The 25,213-nt window shown below is 38.7% G+C and overlaps 2 protein-coding genes across 6 annotated transcripts in view; one reads left to right on the top strand and one right to left on the bottom strand.

Moving 5' to 3' along the window:
- PLEKHH2 (pleckstrin homology, MyTH4 and FERM domain containing H2) overlaps positions 1-25,213 on the top strand; it is a 124,142-nt gene that overhangs the window by 10,803 nt on the left and 88,126 nt on the right. The window lies entirely within an intron of this gene.
- C1GALT1C1L (C1GALT1 specific chaperone 1 like) lies at positions 23,488-24,409 on the bottom strand. Its single transcript, XM_053743500.1, is given in 4 exon segments — positions 23,488-23,731; positions 23,733-24,099; positions 24,102-24,217; positions 24,219-24,409. Coding segments are annotated over 4 exon segments (918 nt in total).

Raw genomic sequence — 25,213 nt, 5'->3', positions numbered from 1 at the left:
TAGAAATACCAAATATTGACTTTATTTACTAAGCACTTTACAGATATGATTTACTTAATTCTTATAACAACCTATGGAGTAATTAGTTTTATTGTTCCTATTTTACAGAATAGGAAACCAATGCTTACTGTGTGCTAGGCAATCTTCTAAAGGTTTTATACATATTAACTCTTTAATCCTTATAACAACTCTATGAGGTAGGTACTAATGTTATTCCTATGTCACAGGAGGAAACTAAGGCACATGAAAGTTGTTAAACCTGCCTGAGTTCATGCTGAAATGTACACGATGGGACCAAGATTTAAAATAGACCTTTCAGAGTTCCCGTCGTGGTGCAGTGGTTAACAAATCCAACTAGGAACCATGAGGTTGCGGGTTCGATCCCTGGCCTTGCTCAGTGGGTTAAGGATCCGGCATTGCTGTGAGCTGTGGTGTAGGTTGCAGACGCGGCTCGGATCCCGAGTTGCTGTGGCTCTGGCGTAGGCCAGCAGCAAAGAGCCCCGATTAGACCCCTAGCCTGGGAACCTCCATATGCTGCGGGAGCAGCCCAAGAAATGGCAAAAAGACAAATAAAATAAAATAAAATAAAATAGACCTTTCATTTTTGGAGCCTGAATGCTTAGCCATCACCCTATATGGCATCTCTAATCTAGTTTTATTACCACATTCCTTGCTTTTTCTGAAATTCTCACCTACATCTATTCTGTCTTCTCTGTTCAGCCAGGCAGCAGATAAATCCTTCTCTGCTTGGCAGTACTTATCTGTGGAAGTTAGAATGTGCGTATGTATGCAGTAATAACAATTTACATAATATTACATATTTTTCAAAACAAACCCTGTTGCATTGCTTCTGCATGCCAGCCCAACTTGAGTCAAATACTGCGTTCCAAAGGCTAGTCTGGTCCCATTCATAACCTTTGGTTTTGTCTTAAAACCAGTCTGCCCCAAGGCTTCTTTCTAATAGTTCTTCATACCTTCCCTCCGGAGGGATATACGCCTACGGCTACAGATTCTTGAAAAAATACTAATTTGATTTTTAAGCTCTGCCAGAAATTCTGTCCAACTTTTCCTTTGTGCTACAGTTCTGGTTCTTAGTTCCGTTTTCTTGACACCAACTATGGGCAGCTAACACTAGGTGCCAGCTGTGGTTCCTAAGCCTTAACTACAGCCATTTGCTAGTTTAACACACAGTAGCTCTATGAGGTAACTCTTTTTTTTTTTTTTTTTTTTCCCACTCTACAGCAAGGGGGTCAGGTTATCCTTACATGTATACATTACAATTACATTATTCCCCCAGCCTTTCTTCTGTTGCAACATGAGTATCTAGACAAAGTTCTCAATGCTATTCAGCAGGATCTCCTTGTAAATCTATTCTAAGTTGTGTCTGATAAGCTCTATGAGGTAACTCTTATTATCCCTAATCTAAAAATGTTGACATTAAGACTGAGTAGTATGCCCAATATTACACAGCTAATAAATGGCAGAGCTGCCATGAAACCTTAGACACTTTTGGGGGCTGCAGCTAAAAGAGTGGCCTGGCATGTAGAAGTAGCTCATTATTCCTTTATCTTCTGACCGGACACATTGGTAAAGTGTACAAGGAGGTGACTTAAGCTAATGTGATTATGTATTAATTGGAGACATCATTCTAAATTTCTTTTAGAGAAAAACGTGTGATAGGATCCCAGAGTGTTTGTATAATTAAAGATAGATTTCGACGATACATATCTTATATATTTCAGAGATGGTTTAGAAGAATTCATAGGATTTTTTAAAAAACATTATTTTTCACCTATTTGTTTTTTCCATTACAATTTCCAAATAACTTTGAGCATTGAAGCTTGTGAAGAAAGAGGCCTTATTGAAGTCTTGGGCAAATCCTGCTGTAAGTGGGAGAGGTCTTTAGAGGAATTTAAGGAATGGTGTTGGAAATATCTCTAGTATGCCAAACATAAACTCTTCAGGGAAGCTGAGATTTAAGTAGTTTTCCTTCTTTACGGTATTACTAGTTCATTTTCTGAGTCAGGGAGGGAAAGGGAAAGTTTCTTTTTCAGTTGAAGTGAATGTTATTTCCTGTGGGTTAGATTTGCAGTGAAAAGGAAAAGGTGAAAAAATATGAAGAATTTTCCCTTTGGGCATCAGTGTGGCCCACAGTAACCTAATGCTGCCTTTACCTGAGACAGCATTTCTATCTGGGAGTTCCTGCCACTTGACCTTCCTCTCGTGAATATGATTCCTCTGAGGTGGTCTGGGTTTCTTGTACAGGAATAAGGAGTCCCTAGATAGCATAGTATTTGCTTTCATATAACAGGCCAGTCAACACCACACTTAACCCTATTTAAATCATATATGCCTTCAGTTACTCGACTGCCTCACCCAATGGAAATTATATGTGTACAAATAATATATACATATACATGTGTACATATAATTTGCAGGCTCATTTAAGTGTCATGTGGGGGCTATTGGTTGAAGATATTATCTTTAATAACAAAACCTAAAAAATGGTGATAGAGTCTTTCATGGGTTCTGTGGGGGATAATCAGAAAGAGAGATACTTGGTGAGGAATTGCTGTCCATATCACTGAATTTGAAGATTCGAAAGTATTCTGTCAATAGTAACCCATTCATTAAATAAGTTTATTTGTATGCAACACATGCAACTATAGGGGATCACTGAGTGTTATATCCAGGATCTGTGTCAGAGTTCCCTTTGCCACTCGTGCTACCTTCACACTGGCTACAGAGGGCATTTTCATAGTAGTAAATCAAAGCATTAGATTTAGAATATGTTTCATTTTGTTATTGTAATAGTGGCCTTTCATAAAAGACTTATTTTCATAAAGAGCTTGATATGGGACAATAGACAGTTTCAAGTTTCTTTTAGTGACTTAGTATGGATTGGCTGTGAATTGACACAAGCTTTATGTTACATTGTGAAAGTTAAAACTTACCTGAGTGTCTCCTGCATTGCCTTTGTTTCATTTTTAGAATTTTCTCTTGTCTTTTTTTTTTTTTAAGGGCCGCACCTGCAGCGTATGGAGGTTCCCAGGTTAGGGGCTGAGTTGGAGCTGCAGCAGCTGGCCTACGCCACAGCCACAGCATTGCCAGATCCGAGCCATGTCTGCAACCTATACCATAGCTCATGGCAACACCTACCAGATCCTTGACCCACTGAGCAAGGCCAGGAATCAAACTTGCATCCTCATGGATACCAGTCAGATTTGTTTCCACTGAGCCACGATGGGAACTCTCCATTTTTAGTATTTTCAAAAGTTATTGCCCAATTTGATTATAAAAAGTTACTCAAAAGTCAAAATATTCCTTTTCAGCTTACCCTTATGTTTAAACTGATTTTAAAATGTTCTAAACTTTATTGGATATAACAGATCCTGGATATAACACTCAGTGATCCCCTATAGTTGCATATTTACATTTATGCAATGTGAGGTGTTTGACGCTTACCATCTGTTAACATAGATTGTGAAAATGTAGTGGTTTTCTTTTACTAAAGTTTATCTTTGCTTTTAAAATGATTTGGAGAGTTGAAACCTTCATCCATTCATTCATTTGGTCTTTCATTTTTTTCAACGAACATTTATCGACTTTCTCTTGTGGGGTATTCATGACCCCTGTCTCAGCCACTATTATGTAAGTAAATAATAAACCCTGAAATCTGGGTGCAAAGTATTACATTTAGAATGATAAACAATGAGGTCCTACTGTATAGCACAGGGAACTATATCCAGTCTCTTGTGATAGAACGTGATGGGAGATTATATGAGAAAAAGAATGTATATATATATATATGTATGACTGGGTCACTTTGCTATACAGCAGAAATTGGCACAACATTGTAAATCAACTATATTTTAATAGAAAAAAACCCAAAAAACCCAACACCCCCCCCCCCCCCCCCAAAAAAACCTGGGGAGAGGCTCCTGAAATAGAATTCTGATAGAATCTCAGATTCCAAATTTAACCTCTCTTGGTCATACCTCTGTCCCTAAGTTTTCTTCTGCAGTAGATTTCTTGAGAACATGCAACTTGAAATTGTTCCTTTTATGAATATTAATGATTTTAAATTACCAATAAAAGATCCCTAGGCTGAAAGAATAGCAAACAAGGGACAAAAATAAAGACAACTGCTTTCCAGCCAAGGATTTTGTGGTTTCTGTTTTGGGACTGATTTTCTTGTGGGTCTATATAACTATACACTGCGTGTGGAGTTTATAAATACCAAAGCAGCTGTGGTTCGACTAAAAGAGCACCAGAGAATCTGAATGTGAAGACTCATGTTCCAGCCAGGTTACTGGCTGGGAGCACTAGCTTACACAAGGCAAACTCATTTGAAATACCAATTTCCTAATCTTTAAAATGAGAATAACCATTTCTCTCTTATGGTGTGGCTGTGAAATAATGTATTTGAAAATTCCTGGGAGCTCCCGTCGTGGTGCAGTGGAAGCAGATCTGACAAGCATTCCATGAAGATGCAGGTTTGATCCCTGGCCTTGCTCAGTGGGTCAAGGATCCGGCATTGCCATGAGCTGTGGTGTAGGTTGAAGAAGTGGCTCAGATCCCGAGTTGCTGTGGCTGTGGCATAGGTCAGCTGCTACAGCTCTGATTTAATCCCTACACTGGGAGCCTCCATATGCCTTGAGTGAGGCCCTAAAAAGACAAAAAAAAAAAAAAAGAAAGAAAGAAAGAAAAAGAAAATTCATGATTCCTGAGCAATAATTTGAATATTTAAAAAGTTCTCTTCCCTGGGAGTTCCCGTCATGGCGCAGTGGTTAACGAATCCGACTAGGAACCATGAGGTTGCGGGTTCGGTCCCTGCCCTTGCTCAGTGGGTTAACGATCCGGCGTTGCCGTGAGCTGTGGTGTAGGTTGCAGATGCGGCTCGGATCCCACGTTGCTGTGGCTCTGGCGTAGGCTAGTGGCTACAGCTCCGATTAGACCCCTAGCCTGGAAACCTCCATATGCCGCGGGAGTGGCCCTAGAAAAGACAAAAAAAAAAAAGTTCTCTTCCCTGTATTATTTTTCTTTCCATTTTTATGTTTGTTATTTTTTTTTCAGGTTACAAACTTCTCTCAAACATCTAATAACCCTTTCTTTTTTTTTTTTTTTTTTGCTTTTTAAGGCCGCACCCACAGCATATGGAGGTTCCCATGCTAGGGGTCGAATAGGAGCTATAGTTGCCAGCCTACATCACAGCTCATGGCAACGCCAGATCCTTAACCCACTGAGCGAGGCCTGGGATCAAACTGGCAACCTCATGGTTCCTAGTCGGATTCGTTTCCGCTGTGCCACGACGGAAACTCCAAATGTCTGGTAATCTTTGACAGTCCATTTATATTTAAGAATGGAGCATCAGAAAAGTTGACCAGCAATTGTGTATAAATAGTCCAGGCTGGTCGACTGTCAGTCTTTGGTTTAGCATGAGTGGTAGGAAACTGCTGATTACACCACGAGCCCATAAATACCGCAGTTGTTGGACTAGAGCCCTCCATGTAATTTATTCAATTTTGTAAGAGAAGAATGTTTCAGTTTTTAACAGGAAGTTTTTACATGCTTAGCTACTGGACATTCAGCACATGGAAATAAATGAGAAGATTTCAGGGGGTTAGTTGACTCTAAGGGCCACACGTTTTCCATTAGCATCCACTAATCCCAGCCCCACACTCACTTCCCTGTGTAAGTCTCTACAGGAGAGAGAAGCGCAGGACCCTCCAATCTTTGTGTGTGTGTGTGTGTGTCTTTTTAGGGCCACTCCTACAGCATATGGAGGTTCTCAGGCTGGGTGTTAAATTGGAGCTATAGCTGCCTGCCCACGATACAACCACAGCAACTCAGGATCCAAGCCTCATCTGTGACCTGTGCCATAGTCACGGCAACGAGGGATCCTTAACCCACTGAGCAACACCAGGGATCGAAATTACATCCTCATGGATACTAGTAAGATTCGTTTCCATTGAGCCACAACAGAAACTCCAAGCACTCTCCAATCTTTATTTTTGGCTGTGGTTGCTACCACTCAGCTTCATGTTAAGCGAAATATGAATATTTAATGATGAATTTGTCTCCCCTCCCCCAGGCTTCTTCTCCTGCATGGTTCCTAAAATGCTGGCAGTCAAGCATTTATCCTACAGGAGGAGGTTGAAAGTCTCTGGGGCATCTTATCAGCCCAGAGGGAAGAAGTAATGATGTTGACATAAGCGGTTCCTGAGCAGAAATCCTAGCCCAATCGCCTAATGTTTAAGTTCATGGTCAACAAGCTCCATGTATGTGTAAAAGCTTCTAGTCAGCTTATTAGTTTCTTACCCTTAAACATAGGTAGGCATCTCATGAATGACCAGACATTTGAAGGAAGCCTCTAACATGAACGATAGAGAACAACCAATCAGAAAAAAAAATATATTGCTTATTCAGGGAAAAGGAAACAAAACAAAACAAGCAAACCCTATCATTTAATATTCCCAGAGAGAAAAGATACAGCATCCATGAAACAAGGAATATTCAGAAAACAAATAAGAACACTCAAAAGATTGAAGAAACAACCAATTTCATAGAAAGTTTGGAACATAAACTTAAGATAACGTTCCTGGGAAGCAGAAGAAAATGTTGAAGAGATGTAAAACAGGAGAGAAAAGAGATGTTTAGAGGACCAGTCCAGTATGTCCAAGCTCTGGATAACAGGAAGTGTGGAGGAGAGAAAATAAGTGAAACAATGCCCAAAAGTTTCCCAGGATTAAAGGATGCAACATTCCAGATTGAGAGGACCTAGTAAGTGCCTGACACAACAAAAAGAGTTGCACCTGAAGGCACATCATCATGAAAGTTCAGAATATATATACCAAAGAAAAGATTCTCTAAGTTTTCAGAGAGAAATAAGAGGTCAAAAGGTCAGGATTAAAATGGCTTGGACCTATCAAAAGCAACCTTAGAAGTTAGATAATGAAAAAAATGCCTTCAAAATGCTGCAGGAAAATGATATCAAACGCACAGTCCTGTACTGTGGCCAATTATGAATTTTATTTGAAGGTAGAATAAAGAGATTTTTAAGACATGCAAGGTCCCATCACGTTGCTGAGGAGTCTCCGGAAGGATATGCTCCAGTAAAAGAAGGACGTAAACCAACAAAGAAGAAGGGATAGCATGTAGTAAATGGGAGATCTGATGTGGGGGAAAGTTGAAGGGCCCCCTCAAGAAGATAGCTGTGCCCAGGCATAAAGGGGAGCCAGTCCAGGTTGGCACAGAGGCTTTCCAAGCAGTTTCAGGAAGACACAATTGGTAGAAAATTAGATGTGAATGAACATCTTGAGAGATGATTTATACAGTGGTGTGAATTTGGAGTTGAACTATTAAATTCATAGAAAGATGAGTAACTAAGAGAATAAGACACTTAATTCTAGGGGGAAAAAGTTATGTAGCAAAGGAAAAAGTAACCATAGTTTACTGCAGAGTCCTCTTTGAATTCATACACAGTCACTATAATAATAATCAAGAACGGTGATTTAACCAAAGGTAAGATATAAGCATGTTAGAAGAATGGGGGTGTATCTGTGTTCATGGCAAGGAGATCAAAAAGCTAAGTCTTCATTCTCCATAAAGGAAGTAAATAGGAAATCACGAAACTGAAAAAGTCAACAGAAATGGAAGAATATTATTTAGAACATTGAAAGGAAACAATAAGAAATTGGAAGTGTGCAATTATCTTTGCAATAAATCTTATGAAACTGGTTGACACTTTGTATTTTCGGCTTTGATAAACATGAAAACAAGAAAAATAGATGGATTGTTCAGTCTTTTGAGAGGAAATCAATCTTTTTTTTTTTTTGCTTTTTAGGGCCACACCTGTGGCATATGGAGGCTCCCAGATGAGGGATCCAGTTGGAGCTGTAGCTGCAGCTATATCTTACAACACAGCCACAGCAATGCAGGATCTGAGCCACATCTGCAACCTACACCAAAGCTGGCGGCAATGCCAGATCCTTAACCCACTGAGCAAGGCCGGGGATCAAACCTGTGTCCTCATGGATGCTAGTCAGATTCGTTAACTGCTGGGCCACTACGGGAACTCCTTGAGAGGAGATCTTAATAGGATGTTTCCATGGAAATCACTATCTAAACAAAATAACTATTTTGTGTTTCCAAAGGATATCTAAAAGAATCAAACCTGGAGTTCCCACTGTGGCACAATGGGATCTGTGGCATCTTGGGAGCGATGAAACATGGGTTTGATTCCTCAGCCAGCACAGCAGGTTAAGGATCTGGCATTGCCACAGCTGCAGCTTAGGTTGTAACTACAGCCCGGATCTGATCCCTGGCCTGGGAACTCCACATGCTGTGGGACAGCCAAAAAAAAAAAAAAAAGAAAGAAACCTCTTGAGTTATATATTTTGTTTTTTTTATTTTTTCTTTCATTGAAGTGTAGTTGATTTACAATATTGTGTTAGTTTCAGGTGTACAGCAGAGTGATTCAGTTACATATATATTATTTTCAGATTATTTTATATTATAGGTTATTATAAGATTGAATGTTATTATTACGCTTTTTAGGGCCGCACCCGTGGCATTTGGAAGTTCCCAGGCTAGGAGTCGAATCAGAACTAGAGCTGTTGGTCTTTGCCACAGCCACAGCAAGGCAGGATCTAAGCCATGTCTACAACCTACACCACAGCTCATGGCAACACTGGATCCTTAACCCACTGAGTGACGCCATGGATTGAACCTGCATCCTCATGGATACTAGTTAGGTTCATTTCTGCTGAGCTGTGATGGGAACTCCCAGATTTTGAGTATTATTCCCAGAGTTATACAATAAGTCCTGGTTGTTTATTTTATATATAGTAGTGTATAACCCCATACTCCTAATTTAATCCTTCTACCTCCCTTTCCCCTTTAATAACCATAAATTTTTTTTCTGTGTGAGTCTGTTTTTGTTTTGTAAATAGATTCATTTGTGTTACTTGATACTACATATAAATGATATCATATGTTTGTCTTTGTCTGACTTACTGTGATATTTTCTAAATTCACCCATGTTTTGCAAATGCCAATATTTCATTCTTTTTTATGCCAGAGTAATATTCCTCTGTGTGTGTGTGTACATCTTTATCCAATCACTTCATGATGGACATGTAGGGACATATAGGTTCTTTCATGTCCTGACTATTTGTAATCAATGCTTCTGTGAATACTGGGGTATATGTATCTTTTAAAATTAGAGTTTTCAGAGTTCCCGTTGTGGCTCAGTGGTTAACGAATCCGACTAGGAACCATGAGGTTGTAGTTTAAATCCCTGGCCTTGCTCAGTGGGTTAAGGATCCAGCGTTGCCATGAGCTGTGGTGTAGGTCGCAGATGCGGCTCGAATCCCGAGTTGCTGTGGTTGTGGTGTAGGCTGGTGGCTACAGCTCCAGTTGGACCCCTAACCTGGGAACCTCCATATGCCGCAGGAGCGGCCCAAGAAATGGCAAAAAAGACAAAAATAAAATAAAATGAGTTTTCATCCTTTGGGGATATATGTGCAGAAGTAGGATTGCTGGGTTGTATGGTAGCTCTATTTTTACTTTTTAAGAGACCTACATAGTGTTCTCCACAGTGGTTACACCAGTTTACATTTCCAGCAGTGTAGGAGGATTCCCTTTTCTCTACACCCTCTCCAGCATTTATTGTTTGTAGACTTTTTGATGACAGTCATTCTGACTGGTGTGAGGTTATGCCTCGTTGTGGTTTTGATTTGTATTTCTCTAATAATGAGCAGTGTTGAGCACCTTTTCATGTACCTGTTGGCCATCTGTATGTCTTCCTTGGATATCTATTTAGGTCTTTTGCCCATCTTTTGATTGGGTTGTTTGTTTATTTGATAATGAGTTGTATGAGCTGTTTGTATATTTTAGAAATTACTGGGTTATATATTTTGAAGTTAGGTGCATAAAAGTTCAGGATTATTATATATTCTTGAGGAATTGCCCCATTTGTAATTACTGAGACTTTTGGTGTTAGGATTACTTTTGTCTGATTTTTATATTCCTTTTAGTTAATATTTGTTTATATATTTCTGTTCTTTACTTTGAACCACTTAATAATATTTGTTAAGTAGTATACTTTTTAAAATAGTGTGTAGCTGGAGTTCCCATTGTGGCACAGCAGAAACAAATCTGGCTGGAAACCATGAGGTTGCAGGTTTGATCCCTGGCATCGCTCAGTGGGTTAAGGATCTGGTGTTGCCATGAGCTGTGGTATAGGTTGCAGATGCGGCTCAGATCTGATGTTGCTGTGGCTGTGGTGTAGGCTGGCAGCTGTAGCTCTGACTGAACCCCTACACTGGGAAACTCCATATGCCACAGGTGTGGCCCCAAAAGGTAAAAAATAAAAATAAAATAAAATGGTGTGTAGCTGGATTTAGTTCTTTATCCAACTAGTGAGATAATTTCTTATATTTTTATCTATTTAAACTAAAAATAGCTCACCCATTTTTCCCACCAGCCACTCCCTGCCTGTGGCAACCACTAATCTCTCTATGAGCTTGTTTTATTTATTTATTTAACTTATTCATTCAATTCATTCATTTATTTATATTTATTTAGACTCTACATTTAAGAGAGATTACATTGTTATTGTTTGGTATTTGGTTTTGATTTGCACTTCTTTGATAGCAGTGTTGAACAATGTTAGCTATATTTTCGTGTGTCTGTTGGCCATCTGAATGTCTTCTTTGGAAAAATATTTATTCAAATCTTCTGTCTAGTTTTAGATTGGATTGAGGTTTTTTTGCTGTTAGGTTGTATGAACTCTTTTTTTTTTAATTAAAAATTTTTTTTGTCTTTTTGTCTTTAGGGCCATACCCACAGCATATGGAGGTTCCCAGGCTAGGGGTCCAATTGGAGCTGTAGCCGCCAGCCCACGCCAGAGCCACAGCAACACCAGATCCTCATGGTTCCTAGTCGGATTCGTTGACCACTGAGCCATGACAGGAACTCTGGGTTGTATGAACTCTATATATTTTGGATATTAGCTCCTTTCCAGATATATAATCTATAAATATTTTCTCCCATTCAGGAGGCTGTCTTTTTATTTTGTTGATGGCTTACTGTGCAGAAGCTTTTTGGTTTGATGTAGTCCAACTTGTCTATTTTTACATTTGGTGTCAAATTCAAAAAAGTCATCACCAAAACTTATGTCAGGGAGCTTACCATCTATGTTTTCTTCTAGAAGCTTTATGGTTTCATGTCTCTTTTTCAAGTCTTTAAACCACTTTTAGTTAATTTTTGTGGATGGTATGAAATAGTGGTCTAGTTTAATTCTTTTGCATGTGTCCAGTTTTCCCAACATTATTTATTGAAGAAACCGTCCATTCTCCATTGTATATTCTTGGCACCTTTGTTATAAATTAATCAACTGTATATAAATGTGTTTATTTGTAGACTCTATTCTGTACCATTGATCTATGTGTTTGTTTTTAGCCCAATATCATACTGCTTTAACTATAGCTTTGTAGTATAGTTTGGAATCAGGGAGCATGACACTTCCAACTTTGTTCTTCTTTCTCAAGATTATTTTGGCTAGTCTGGGTCTTTTATGGTATCATACAGTTTTTTTTTTTTTTTTTTTTTGCTATTTCTTGGGCCGCTCTGGTGGCATATGGAGGTTCCCAGGCTAGGGGTTGAATCGGAGCTATAGCCACCGGCCTAAGCCAGAGTCAAAGCAACGCGGATCCGAGCCGCGTCTGCAACCTACACCACAGCTCACAGCAATGCCAGATCGTTAACCCACTGAGCAAGGGCAGGGACCGAACCCGCAACCTCATGGTTCCTAGTCGGATTCGTTAACCACTGCGCCACGACGGGAACTCCTTCATACAGATTTTAAGATTGTTCTATTTCTGTGGAAAATATCATTGATTGGAATTTTGATAAGGATTGCATTGAATCTGTAGATTGCTTTGTGTGGTATGGACATTTTAAGAATATTGATTCCTGGAGTTCCTGTCATGGCACAGTGGAAATGAATCCGACTAGGAACCATGAGGTTCTGGGTTTGATCCCTGGCCTCACTCAGTGGGTTAAGGATCTGGCGTTCCATGAGCTGTGGTGTAGGTCACAGACGTGGTTTGGATCTGGCGTTGCTGTGGCCATGCAAAGTATTTGACAAATTCAACATCCATTTATGATTAAAAAAAAACTCCCAATAAAGCAGTTTTGGAGGGAATGTATCTCAACATAATAAATGGCATATTTGACAAGCCAACAGCTAACATCATACTCAATGATGAAAAGCTGCCAGTTTTTCCTCTCAGAACAGGAACAAGACAAGGATGCCCACTCTTACTACTTTTATGAAACATAACCTTGGAAGTCTACCCAGGGCAATTAATTGATATGATTTCAGTCCTCTTAGCTTTGTTAAGACATATTTTATGTCTAACATTTCATCTCCTTACATTTATCTGAACTCATAATAAATGTATCATTTCTGTGTATCATGTTGATCAAGTTTTCATTATTGCCCCCTTTCTATGTTTTTTTCCCTTCTGATGGTTTGGAAGCTATAGAATGAGTTTCTCTTCTTTTAAGTGATTGTCCTTAACTCTTTTTTTAAAGGTCAGTAAAAATATTTTATTGTAATGATATAATTTTCAACTGAATATGGCAAGGAAACATTAGGGAGTTGGTGATAATTACAAAAAAAAATCTATATATAGTGTAGCATTCTGTTGGGGATTGGTGAAGGAAAGGATGGACACTAGTAGCAATGAAGAGCTGAGCATCAAAATAGGAACTGCTGAAACTCTTAAGATGGCCAGCACTGATTTTTTTCTTTAGTGAGCACTCTGTAGAAAATTGGCATTTTCTAGAACTTAAAAAATAGCACCTTCAATTTAAGCTTCCAATCAAGCTCTTGGAATTTAGGTAATTTTCAGCATTGATGAATACTAGGAGATGCTAAATGCATAAATCCATTAGAAGCCATAGAATTGGAAAATATTAAGCAACTAGAAAGACTTCAGTTGTTCCATCTTGTCCTGGAGGAAACTAGTGGTTTTTCCAACATTATCATAAACCTACATACTTGAAAGCCTGAGGTGGTGTGGAGATGCATTGGGGTAGGGAATGATGGAATCACATTTGAGGTAGAAATACAACCGAAGGCAGCCTTTTGCCTTAGAGAATAATTTAGCCTTCATCAACTCCTTAGTCTGCCATGGCTTTGCCACAGCAGCAGATTCTTAATTTATAATATCAATAGGTTTTCATAAAAAGGAAAAAATAAATGTTTTAAAGGCTAGATCCAAGATGGCACTGTGTCAGTTCCACTGCACTCAGTGGGTTAAGGTAAGTCACAAAGCCATCCCAGTGTTGAGAGGGACAGTAGACCTCACCTCTCAGTGAGAGAAGTGGTATGTGCTTACAAAAGAGGGAAAGAATTGATGGTGACCACCTTTGGTGGCTATCTAACCCTAATCAGTCACTTTGATGCACTCAGACTGTTGCATTCCAACTTGTGCCCTTGCTTCCTCACGTTATAGCTGACTTCACAAAGGTCACTAATGACCTCTTAATTAACATACATTTACATATATTATTTAATTACACTACATATCATTTACATGTATCTTTTAGTATGTCATTTATGTATTTTATATATTTTTGAAACTTTAAAAATTTTTTAAGTATAGTTGATTTACAATTTGCCAGTTTCTGCTGTAGAGCAAAGTTACCCAATCATACATATATATACATTCTCTTTCTTACATTATCTTCCATCATGGTTTATCCCAAGAGACTGGATATAGTTCCCAGTGCTATATAATAGTGCCTCATTGCTTATCCATTTTAAATGTAATGGTTTGCAGCTACTAACCCCAAACTCCCAGTCCATCCCACTCCCTCCTCTCTCCCCCTTGACAACCTCTTGTTCTCTATGTCTGTGAGTCTGTTACTATTGTGTAGATAGGTCCATTTGTGCCATATTTTAAGATTCCATGTATAAGTGGTGTCATATGGGATTTGTCTTTCTTACTTAGTGTAAGAATCTCTGGTTGCATCTGTGTTGCTACAAATGGCATTATTTTGTTCCTTTTTATGGCTGAATTGTATTTCATTGTATATATGTAGTACATCTTCTTAATCCATCCATGTGTCAATAGACATTTAGGCCGCTTCCATGTCTTGGCTATTGTGAATAGTGCTACAGTGAACATAGGGGTGCATGTATCTTTTTGAATTAGAGTTTCGTCTGGATATGTGCCCAGGAATGGGATTGCTGGATCATATGGTAGTTCTATTTTTAGTCTTCTGAGGACCCACCATACTGTTTTCCATAGTGGTTGTACTAATTTACATTCCCACCAATGGTATAGGAGGATTGCCTTTTCTCTACACCTTCACCAGCATTTTTTTTTGTAAACTTATTAATGATGGCCATTCTGACCAGTGTGAGGTGGTACCTCATGGTAGTTTTGATTTGCATTTCTCTAATAATTAGTGATGTTGAGCATCTTTTCATGTTCCTGCTAGCCATCTTATTATGTCTTCTTCTGAAGAATGTCTGTTTAGGTCATCTGCCCATTTTTCAATTGGATTGTTTGCTTTTTTATTGTTGAGTTGTGTGGTTGTTTGTATATTTTGCAGATTAAGCCCTTGTCGGTTACATTTTTTGCAAGTGTTTTCTCCTATTCTGTAGGTTTTCCTTTCCTTTCCTTTCCTTTCCTTTCCTTTCCTTTCCTTTCCCTTCCTTTCCTTCCTTTCCCTTTCTTTTCTTTTCTTTCCTTTTTTTATGCTTTTCTTTGCTGTGCAAAAACTTGTTAAGTTTGATTAGATTCCATTTGCTTATTTTTGTTTTTATTTCTGTTGCCTTAGGAAATTGACCTAAGAAATCATTTGTGTGGTTTATGTCAGAGAATGTTTTGCCCATGTTCTCTTTTAGGAGTTTTATCATGTCATGTCTATGTTTAAGTCTTTAAGGCATTTTGAGTTTATTTTTATACATGCTGTGAGGGTATGTTCTAGTTTCATTGATCTACATGCAGCTGTCCAGTTTTCCCAGCACCACTTGCTGAAGAGACTATCTTTTTCTTATTTCATATTCTTGCCACTTATGTTGAAGATTAATCGATCATAGGCATCTGGGATTATTTCTGGGTTCTCTGTTCTGTTCCATCAATCCCTATGTCTGTTTTTGTGCCAGTACCACACTGTATTGATTACTGTAGCTTTGTAATATTGATTGACGTCTGAGAGAGTAATGTCTCCTGCTTTGCTTTTTTTCCTGAGTATTGCTTTGGCAATTCTGGGTCTTTTATGTTTCCATATATAAGTTTTTGGATTATTTGTCCTAGTTCTGTGAAAAATGCCTTGGGTAATTTGGTAGGGATTGCATTAAATCTGTAGATTGCTTTGGGTAGCCTGGCCATTTTAACAATATTAATTCTTCCAATCCAGAAGCATGGAATATCTTTCCATTTCTTTGAAAATACTTTAATTTCTTTGATTAATATTTTATAGTTCTCAGCATATAAGTCTTTCACCTTCTTGGTCAGGTCTATACCTAGGTCTTTAATTTTTTGGGAGGGTGTGATTTTAAGTTATTTTTTAAAATACCCTTTTCTAATATTTCATTGTTGGTATACAGAAATGAAACTAATTTCTGAATGTTAATCTTATATCCTGCTACTTGGCTGAATTCGTTGGTCTCTTTGAGTAGTTTCTCTGTGGAATCCTTAGGGTTTTCTCTATATGGTATCATGTCATCTGCATATAGTGACAATTTTACTATTTTAAAACTTTTTATTAGAGAAGTTTTTAAACATACAAAAGTAAAGAGACTATTATAATGGTAAACATTGTAATCGCAGATAAACATCACCCAGTTTTAATGGTTATTAACCCAGGACCAAACCTGTTTCATCTATGCTATGACCCACTTCTCCCCTCCTATGTTATGTTAAAGAAAACCCCAAATATATTATTGTATCCATCTGTGTACATTTTTAATGAATATATGGTATCCTTTTAAATATTTAGACAATCCCATGTTTTTGGACATTCATTTTTTTTTTTTTTTTTTTACTTTTTTGACTGCCTCACAGCATATGGAGTTCCCAGGCCAGGTATCAGATTTGAGCCACAGTTGTGACCTATGCCACAGCTGTGGCAATGCAGGATCCTTTAACCCATCATGCTGGGCTGAGCATCAGACCTGTGTCCCAGAGCTGCAGAGACACTAGTCATCCCATTGCACCATAGTGGGAACTTCTCATGGCTTTTTTTTTTTTTTTATCATTCAAATTATAACACCACAACTACTACCAAATTTTTTTTTTTTTTCGTCTTTTTAGGTCTGCACCCCTGGCATATGGAAGTTCCCAGGCTAGGGGTTGAATTGGAGCTGTAGCTGCCGGCCTACGCCACAGCAACACCAGATCTGAGCCACATCTGTGACCTATAGCACAGCTCATGGCAATGCCAGATACTTAACCCACTGAGCGAAGCTAGGGTTTGAACCTTCATCCTTATGGATACTAGGTGGGTTTGTTCCCACTGAGCCACAGCGGGAACTCCTACCACATATTTTTAATTAGTGAACACTGACAGCTTTTTCACATCACTTTTACATGTTTTCTTGTTTCTTATCCTCATAACTTCCTGTCAGGTAGTTAGAGTAGGTTATTTTATCCCTGTTTTAAACACAAGAATTTTAGAGCCAGTGCCAAATTGTTGGTAAATAGTAGAGTAAAAACTGGAATCCAGATGTCTGAAATCTAGTTTGTTCATTTTACCCTAAACCTTGCTAAGACATTTATAAAAATAATCCATTCATGTGATAGAAATAGGCTGCTTTAAAATTTTCTGTATAAATATTCATCGAACACCCATTAAGTATTAGATACTATGCTGGACACTTTCCTGTTTAATCTTCACATAAATAGTGTGAGGTAAGTGTTATCTCACTTTACAGCCAAGGAATGCAAACTCAGGAAGGTAAATGTCTTACCCATCATTACACAGCTTACACATAAAAGTATCTGGATTCTGATTTATGTCTTCCTGCCTCCAAGTTCAGTGCTCTTTCCACTTTTGTCTATGTTAGTATTTCAGAGACTAACTCTTTTGAATTAAAAAAGCAAAAATACTTTTTGGATACGTGCTTTTAATGAACTCACTATATTCAAAGGCATATAAAGATACTTTTCATGTCCAGCAAATTTAGTTTATTGTAACCTTGTATACCAAGTCCTATGAAAATGCTGGTGTATGTGTAATGCTTTTTCTAATGGAAAAAGTGTTCATTGTAAGGTTACTTCGTGCTGTTAAGCTTTTAGAACTTTTAGAACTTACTGCTAAGCTTCTAGAATCATAACTTTAGCAAGATACAGTGTTACAGAGGATATAAAGTGTACTCACACATGAAATCTGTTTGCAAGCAACTCACACATGAAATCTGTTAGCAAGCAACAATATAGTTGTGAAAATAGCACAGGATAGAAAGTCAATGCCAGAGGAAAAGAAAAAAAGTTATTTGGTACTGGTGAAAATAACACTACTATCCTTCCTACAAGAATAGTGCTTTACAGATGTCATTTCATTCAATTATTTATAATATATTGAATACCTATTATGTATAAAGATCTGTATTGGGTATGTAACAGTGAGGCAAACAGACAAAGCTTCTGCCTCCTCACTGTTATCACTAGAAACCAAACATTTCAGAAAGAGAAATCTGATAAGATATTTGTATAGTACTTCTATTAGTCTGTGCAGTCTGCTGTTAACAAAATACCACAGACTGTGTAGCTTATAAACAACAGAAATTTATTTCTCACAGTTCTGGAGGCTGGGAGATTGAGATCAGGGTGCCAGCAACCTTGTTTTTTTTTTTTTTTTTTTTTTTTTCTTTTTAGGGTTGCTCCCACAGCATATAGAGGTTCCCAGGCTAGGGGTCCAATTGGAGCTACAGCTGCCAGCCTGCACCACATCAGATCCGAGCCACATCTATGACCTACACCACAGCTCACGGCAATGCTAGATCCTTAACTCACTGAACGAGGCCAGGGATTGAACCCACAACCTCATGGTTTCTACTCAGATTCTTTCTGCTGCACCACGATGAGAATTCCAGGGTACCAGCAACCTTGGGTAAGAGTATCCTTTTGAGTTGCAGACTAATGCTCACATGGCAGAAGGGCTCAGGGACCTCTGTGGGATCTAGGCACTAATCTCATTTGTGAGAGACCCACCCTCATGACCTAATCACCTTCCAAAGGTCCTACCCTCTAATGCCTTCGCATTGGGTGTTAGGATTCTAACATGTGAATTTGAAGGGACACAAACATTTAGACCCTAGCCCTGCCCCCTCAGTTCATGTCTATCTCTCAGGCACAGTACTTTTTTGCTATCCCAACAGCCCCCAAAGTCAGAACTCTTCAGCATCAATTCAAAATTTGAAAGAATAAAATTTCATAAAAATATCTTTTTTAAAGCTTAAGGACAGTTTTTAAAATGCTGTGTTAGTTTCAGATATACAGCAAAACAAGTCGGTTATACACACACACACACATATCCATTAGTTAGTTTTCTATCTATATATTCTTTTCCAGATTCTTTTCCACTGTAGGTTATTACAAGATATTGAATATAGTTCCCTGTGCTATACAGCAGATATTTGTTATATATCCATTCTATTTTAATTTTTTTTTTGTCTTTTTAGGGCCACACCCACAGCATATGGAGTTTCCCAGGCTAGGGGTCAAATTGGAGCTGTAGCTGCTGACCTACACCACAGCCACAGCAACACAGAATCCAAGCTGCAGTGGTGATCTATACCACAGCTCACTGCAGTGCTGGATTCTTAACCCACTGAGCGAGGCCAGGGATCGAACCTGCATCGTCACGGATGCTAGTCAGATTTGCTTCCACTGAGCTACAACAGGAACTCCTATTTATCTATTTTACATGTAATAGTGTGCATCTGTTAATCCCAAACTCCTAATTCTGAATACCATCTCAATCAGATGTGGGTAAAAAGATTCCCCTCTAACTGTGATCCTGTGAAATAAAATAAGTTATGTGTTTCCAAAATACAGTGGTGGGACAGGCATAGAAAAGACATTTCATTCCAAGAGGGAGAAATAGGGGAGAAAGAAGGAGCAACAGGTTCCAAGCAAGTCCAAAACCCTGCAAGACAAACAACATTAAATCTTAAAGCTTGAGAAAAATCATCTCTGTTTTTGGTCGCATCCATGGCACATGGAAATTCCTGGGCCAGGGGTCAAATCTGAGCCACAGCTGTGGCAATGCCAGATCATTAACCCACTGAGCCGGGCCGGAGATCAAACCTGCACCTCAGCAGAAATAATGCCAGATCTTTAACCTGTTGCACTACAGTGAGAACTTCAAGAAAAAAAAATTCTTTTTTTGTTTGTTTTCTTTTTTTTTTGTCTTTTAGAACCACACTTGTAGCATATGGAGTTTCCCAGGCTAGGGGTCCAGTTGGAACTACAGCTGCTGGCCTACACCACAGCAACGCTGGATCCGAGCTGCATCTGTGACCTATACCACAGCTCATGGCAACATCAGATCCCTAACCCACTAAGCGAGGCCAGGGATCGAACATGCAACCTCATGGTTCCTAGTCGGATTTGTTTCCTCTGCACCATGACAGGAACTCCCAAGAAAAATCTTTAATTAGATGTTCTGCCCTGTGGGGTGGAGGTCCTACCTTCTAGATCTCCCTGAGTCGTGGTGTGGGGGCTGGCTTCACCCTCTGGATACACTGGGATATGCCTGCCCCCATGGCTTTGTTGGGCATAGCAACATAGCAGCTCTCATGGGTTGCAGTTGTACATTGGTGGTTCTACCAGTCTGGGGTCCCAAGGGTGGCTCCATGGCTTCATGGGTGCTGCCCTGATAGTGGCTCTCTTTAGTGGTCTTGCCCTTGAGTGATCCGGCCCTCTGCTTGAGTTGTGGGCCCATGGCTCCAGCTTGCTCTATTGTTCTAAATCTAAGTGGAGGCGGCTGTGGTTCCATGGCTCTGCTGAGAGGGCTGGGGCTCCCATGGCTTTGGGGGGCACCACTTAGTTTTGGGCAGAGGTCAGACATCTGGTCTGTTGAGACCCAGGCAGTGACCCCCACCTATCTACCACCTTTTGCAACTGAGGAGGCAGCCTTGATGATCTCTGAATTACATTTATGGTCTTTCTTTCCTTGTCTTGAAGAATAACCTACATTCATAGCCATTTAGCTTTATAATCCTGTCCTGAAAAATCTAAGTCCAACAGCCTTCCTCATTCCTTCCTCTTCAGTTCATACAGACTATTTTCCTGCTGGGGTGGCTGATCCATTTATGGTTCAAACTCATACTAATTTATTAATCAAAAGGTGGCTTGGCCACACCCTGTCTTCTCCAGAAAAAGCTTTCTCTTTTTTTTCAATATGGATAGGCTGAAAATCTTTCATATTTTCAGGTTTTGTATCCTCTTTGATTAACAATTCCATCTCTAAGTCATTTCTCTCCTCTCACATTTATTATAAGCATTCAAGAAGACCAGGCCACTTCTTAAACACTGCTTAGAAATTTCCTCAGTCAAATATACAGTTTCATTACTCACAACTTCTGCTTCCACAGAGCACTAGAGCATGAACACAATTCAGCCAAGCTCTTTGCCACTTTATAACAAGGATCCCTTTTCCCCCAGTTTCCAATAATGTTTCTTGTTTCTGTCTGAGACCTTATCAGAAGAGCCTTGACTTTCTGTCATTTCTACCAACATTCTGTTGATAATCCTTAGGTTTACTCTCCAAGAAGATTGACGCTTTCTCTACAGCTTGTCTGCTCTTCAGGGCTCTCACCAGAATTGCTTTTGATGGTTCTTTCATGGTGATGTAGGTTTTTTCTACTACGCACCTCAAAATTCTTCCAGTTTCTCTTACCCAATTCAAAATTGTTTCCATATTTGAATGGATTTTTATTTTTATGGACACCTCACTTTCAGTACTAATATTCTGTCTTAGTCTGTTTGGGCTGCTGTAACAAAATACAACAGACTGTGTAGCTTACAAATAAAAGAAATCTATTCCTCACAGTTCTGGAGGCTGGAAGTCTGATACCAGGATTCCAGCAAGATTGGGTTAGGGCTGCCTCTGGGTCATAAACTTGTATTTTCACCTGGCAGAAGGGGCTAGAAGCTCTGTGGAATCTCTATTATAAAAGCACTAATCCCATTCATGAGGGGTCCCCCCACCATCACACTGGGCACTAGGATTCCAGCATGTGAATTTAGGGGGAACATAAAATTCAGATCAGGGCAGTCCTCTTAAAAAACTATCCAATCTTTTTAAAAATTATTATTATTAAGGCCTTGGTTTTATTTTTGTTTTTGTTTTGTTTTTGTTATTTTTGGCTGAGCCTATGGCATGTGGAAATTCCTGGGCTGGGGATCAAACCTGCACCACAGCGGCAACCCAAGTCACTGCAGTGACAGCACCAGACCCCTAATCTACCGTGCCACAAGAGAAATCCAAGATCTTGTCTTTTTGGAACAATTTAGGGTTCACAGAAAAATTATTTTTTTTGGTCTTTTTTTTTTTTTTTTTTTTTTTGCCATTTCTTGGGCCGCTCCCACGGCATATGGGAGGTTCCCAGGCTAGGGGTCAAATCGGAGCTGTAGCCCCCGGCCTACGCCAGAGCCACAGCAACGCCAGATCCGAGCTGCGTCTGCGACCTACACCACAGCTCACGGCAACGCCGGATCGTTAACCCACTGAGCAAGGGCAGGGATCGAACCCGCAACCTCATGGTTCCTAGTCGGATTCGTCAACCACTGCGCCACGACGGGAACTCCCCGGTTCACAGAAAAATTAGATGGAGGATACAAATTGTTCATATATTCCCTGCCCCCACACGTGTATAGCCTTCTTTATTATTAACATTCCCCACCAAAGTGATACATGTTACAAATTGTTGCACCTACATTGACACGTCATTATCATCGAAAGTTCATAGTTTCATTCTTTTTGGTGTTGTACATTCCATGGGTTTGGACAAGGTATAATGACATGTATCCGTCAGTATGGTATCATACAGAGCATTTTCACTGCCCTAAAAAGCTTCTATGCCCCTACCCCGAACACCTTGGCATCCACTGATCTTTTTATTGTTTCCTTAGTTTTCTAGAATGTTGTGTAGCTGGAATGAGATTTTATGTAGCCTTTTCAGATTCACCTCTTTCACTTAATAATATGTATTTAAGTTTCCTCCATGCCTTTTCATAGCTTAATAACTCCTTTCCTTGTAGCACTAAATAATATTTCATTGTCTGGGTACACCACAGTTTATTTATCCAGTCATCTGAAAGACATCTTGGTGACTTCCAAGTTTTGGCAGTTATGAATAAAACTGCTATTAATATCTGTGTGCAAGTTTTAATGGGAACATAAGTTTTCAGCTCCTTTGGATAAATACCAAGGATCACACTTGCTAGATACTATGGTAAGAGTATAAGAAACAAACAAACAAACAAATGCATTCCCATGAGCAAATGAATGAGAGTTCCTGTTGCTCTGTATTCTTGCTAACATTTGGTGTTGTTATTGTTCTGGATTTTGGCCATTCTAATAGGTGTGTCTTGAACACACTGGATTTCATCTAATAAGTGTGTCAATCATTTTTTTTCACTAGCAGAATTTTCAAAGCAGCAACCTATCTGTGAATTTTCCCATTTTTTCCTGGACATCTCAAAAATATTCAAAATTGAGGCTAAGGCTGCACAAGTGCAAAAATTCCCTTGAACACATAATGTAGTTGCATTGTAGAGGTGACAGTTGTCAACATATTGTCAGTAGTAAAATAATGTGATGTTAGCATATGCACACCAGTTAGTTTTTTGGTTTAAGGAATATCCTAGATGGGAGACACAGTGCTTGTCCAACATAATGCTGTAGTCTATAACAATGATTCAATAAAATGCTTTTAGACAACAATACTTGCTTATTAAACATTTGAAATATCTTCACAAAAAGGCGATACGAGGACCAGAGAATGTACTTGGGAAATCTCTATTTACATTTCCAAATATTTGAAACCTCTTCCAGAATCTAGATCCCTGCAATAAACTCCCTTTTAATGCCATGTGGACAGGCAGTTAAATTGCCACATGTGGTGACAATGGAATGTTTTACGTATTTATTATCCCATAGAAATATAAAGTGAGACCCATATGTAATTTTAAAATTTCTAACAACATTGATAAAATGAAAAACAGATGAAATTAATTTCAATATTTTACATAATGCAACATAGCCAAAATACTATCATTGCAGTGTGAGTCAATATGAACAATTACTGAAATTTTTTATATTTTTTGTACTACGTTTTCAAATAATGTATTATTGAATGAAGTGTGTATTTTATACTTATACCACATCTCATTTTGGACTAGCCACATGTCAAGTGCTCTTGGACAACACAGTTCAATTATTTCCCAGCTGTCAGTCATTTTCTGAACCATTTGGAGGCAAGAAAATCAGTGTATCATTGAAATAATGTCTAAATGCCCTGAGCTAACACACACCATACATTATTACTATCGTCTTTTGGGGAGTTGGTCCGTTAAAAGTAATAGCTTTATCTGAACAGCAGCCTTCTACTACTTCCTTAGGGTTATTAGGTACTGTCTCTTGAATAAGTTGAGCTGTTGGTTTTGTATTAAATAGAGCTCTTTTTTTGGAATCCTGCATTTTCTGCAAGAACTCCTGCATGTTTCAGGCAAGCTGCCAGCTGCACATCCTCAAATAACTTCCCAAGCACACTTTGATCTGCACACTTTTCACAATTGAGAAGTCTGTTAAGTCTTTTCATAGTCTCTATTCTTAAGACAATTCCTCCTTTCATAGTCATGTATTCAAGGTCACCAGATGTTATATTGTGGCCCAGATAGAAAGGTTGTGAAGCATTCCTAGTAAACAGAGGATACTTTAAGTTTTCAGTGACACAAAATATAGTGGGATGTGCAAGAAAGAACCAGTTGTAATTGTCGCCATGCTTTCCAAAGATATGTTTGTACATTTTCCTTATATGTGTCCACATGTCATTTTTTATCTTAAACCATCATTTTTAATACTGTAATGCTCCCCTTTGTCACAGTGTTTGGTCCAAGGCTCTTTCACTACAGCCCAATAATACTCTTCATCAGGTTCTCTAAGGATGATAGAGTAAATACACACTTTTACTAAGCTCCATGCATTGCACTTCTGACAGATTTAAGAAATCTTTGGTGTTAGTTGTGCAAAGGTGATGGTGCTTGTGATCTTGAGTTTTCCCTCTGTGTCCAATGGTAATTTGCCCAAACATAGTCACCACAACACAGCAAATGCTCCCAACCAGCATAACCTTAAAAAATGATACACTCATAGCAGGGAAGCCATCTTTTAGGCATTAAGATTAGTACTAGCCTCAGTTCAGATCCCAGAGCTGGCCACCTTGCTTCCTGCTGGACCATTAAGTTCAGGACATCTGAGAGTATAAGCCAACAATAAAATTGATAATAAATATAGCTTGAACCACAGATGGCTCTAGTGTTGACCAAACCTCAACATTCAGAAAAAAAAAAATTTGAAATTTATTTTTACATCATGGTTTTATATTCAATACCTGGTACACATCTCATGTTAGTTTGTGTTGGGTCCTTTTTAAGACTTTTGTTTATTTTATTTATAATAGTCATTTTAGTATTTTACTTAAATTTCTGAATTTTTAAAAAATTTCCCCATGCTCTGAAATCTCTGAACTTTTTATTCTCCAAAGAACTTTTAAAAAATACCCAGAGGAGTTCCCTGGTGGCTCAGGGTGTGAAGGACCCTGTGTTGTCACTGCAGGTTTGATCCTGGTCTAGAAACTTCCAGATGCCATGGAACTTCCACATGGCATGACCAAAAAAAATAAATACCCAGATATTTTTCCATTCTCTGCGCTCTATGCTTTTGTGGACATGTGCGTATTTAATCAGAGTGTCTTCTATTATTCTTCTAAACTCTTTCCATCAGCATCTGTAAAAATTATAACTACTCAGTCATGATTTAAACATGCCACCTATAGAGCTTATGAGACTACATCACTTTCCGGTATCATTAGGACCTTTTTTTTAATCAATAAATCAAACATGACATTTGAGGTCTTACTGTTGTCTTAGATTTAATTTATTGATTTATTGTTGTT

This window comes from Phacochoerus africanus, chromosome 5 (genome assembly GCF_016906955.1).
Source record: "Phacochoerus africanus isolate WHEZ1 chromosome 5, ROS_Pafr_v1, whole genome shotgun sequence".
NCBI lineage: Eukaryota > Metazoa > Chordata > Mammalia > Artiodactyla > Suidae > Phacochoerus > Phacochoerus africanus.
This window is presented reverse-complemented; position numbering and strand designations above follow the sequence as displayed.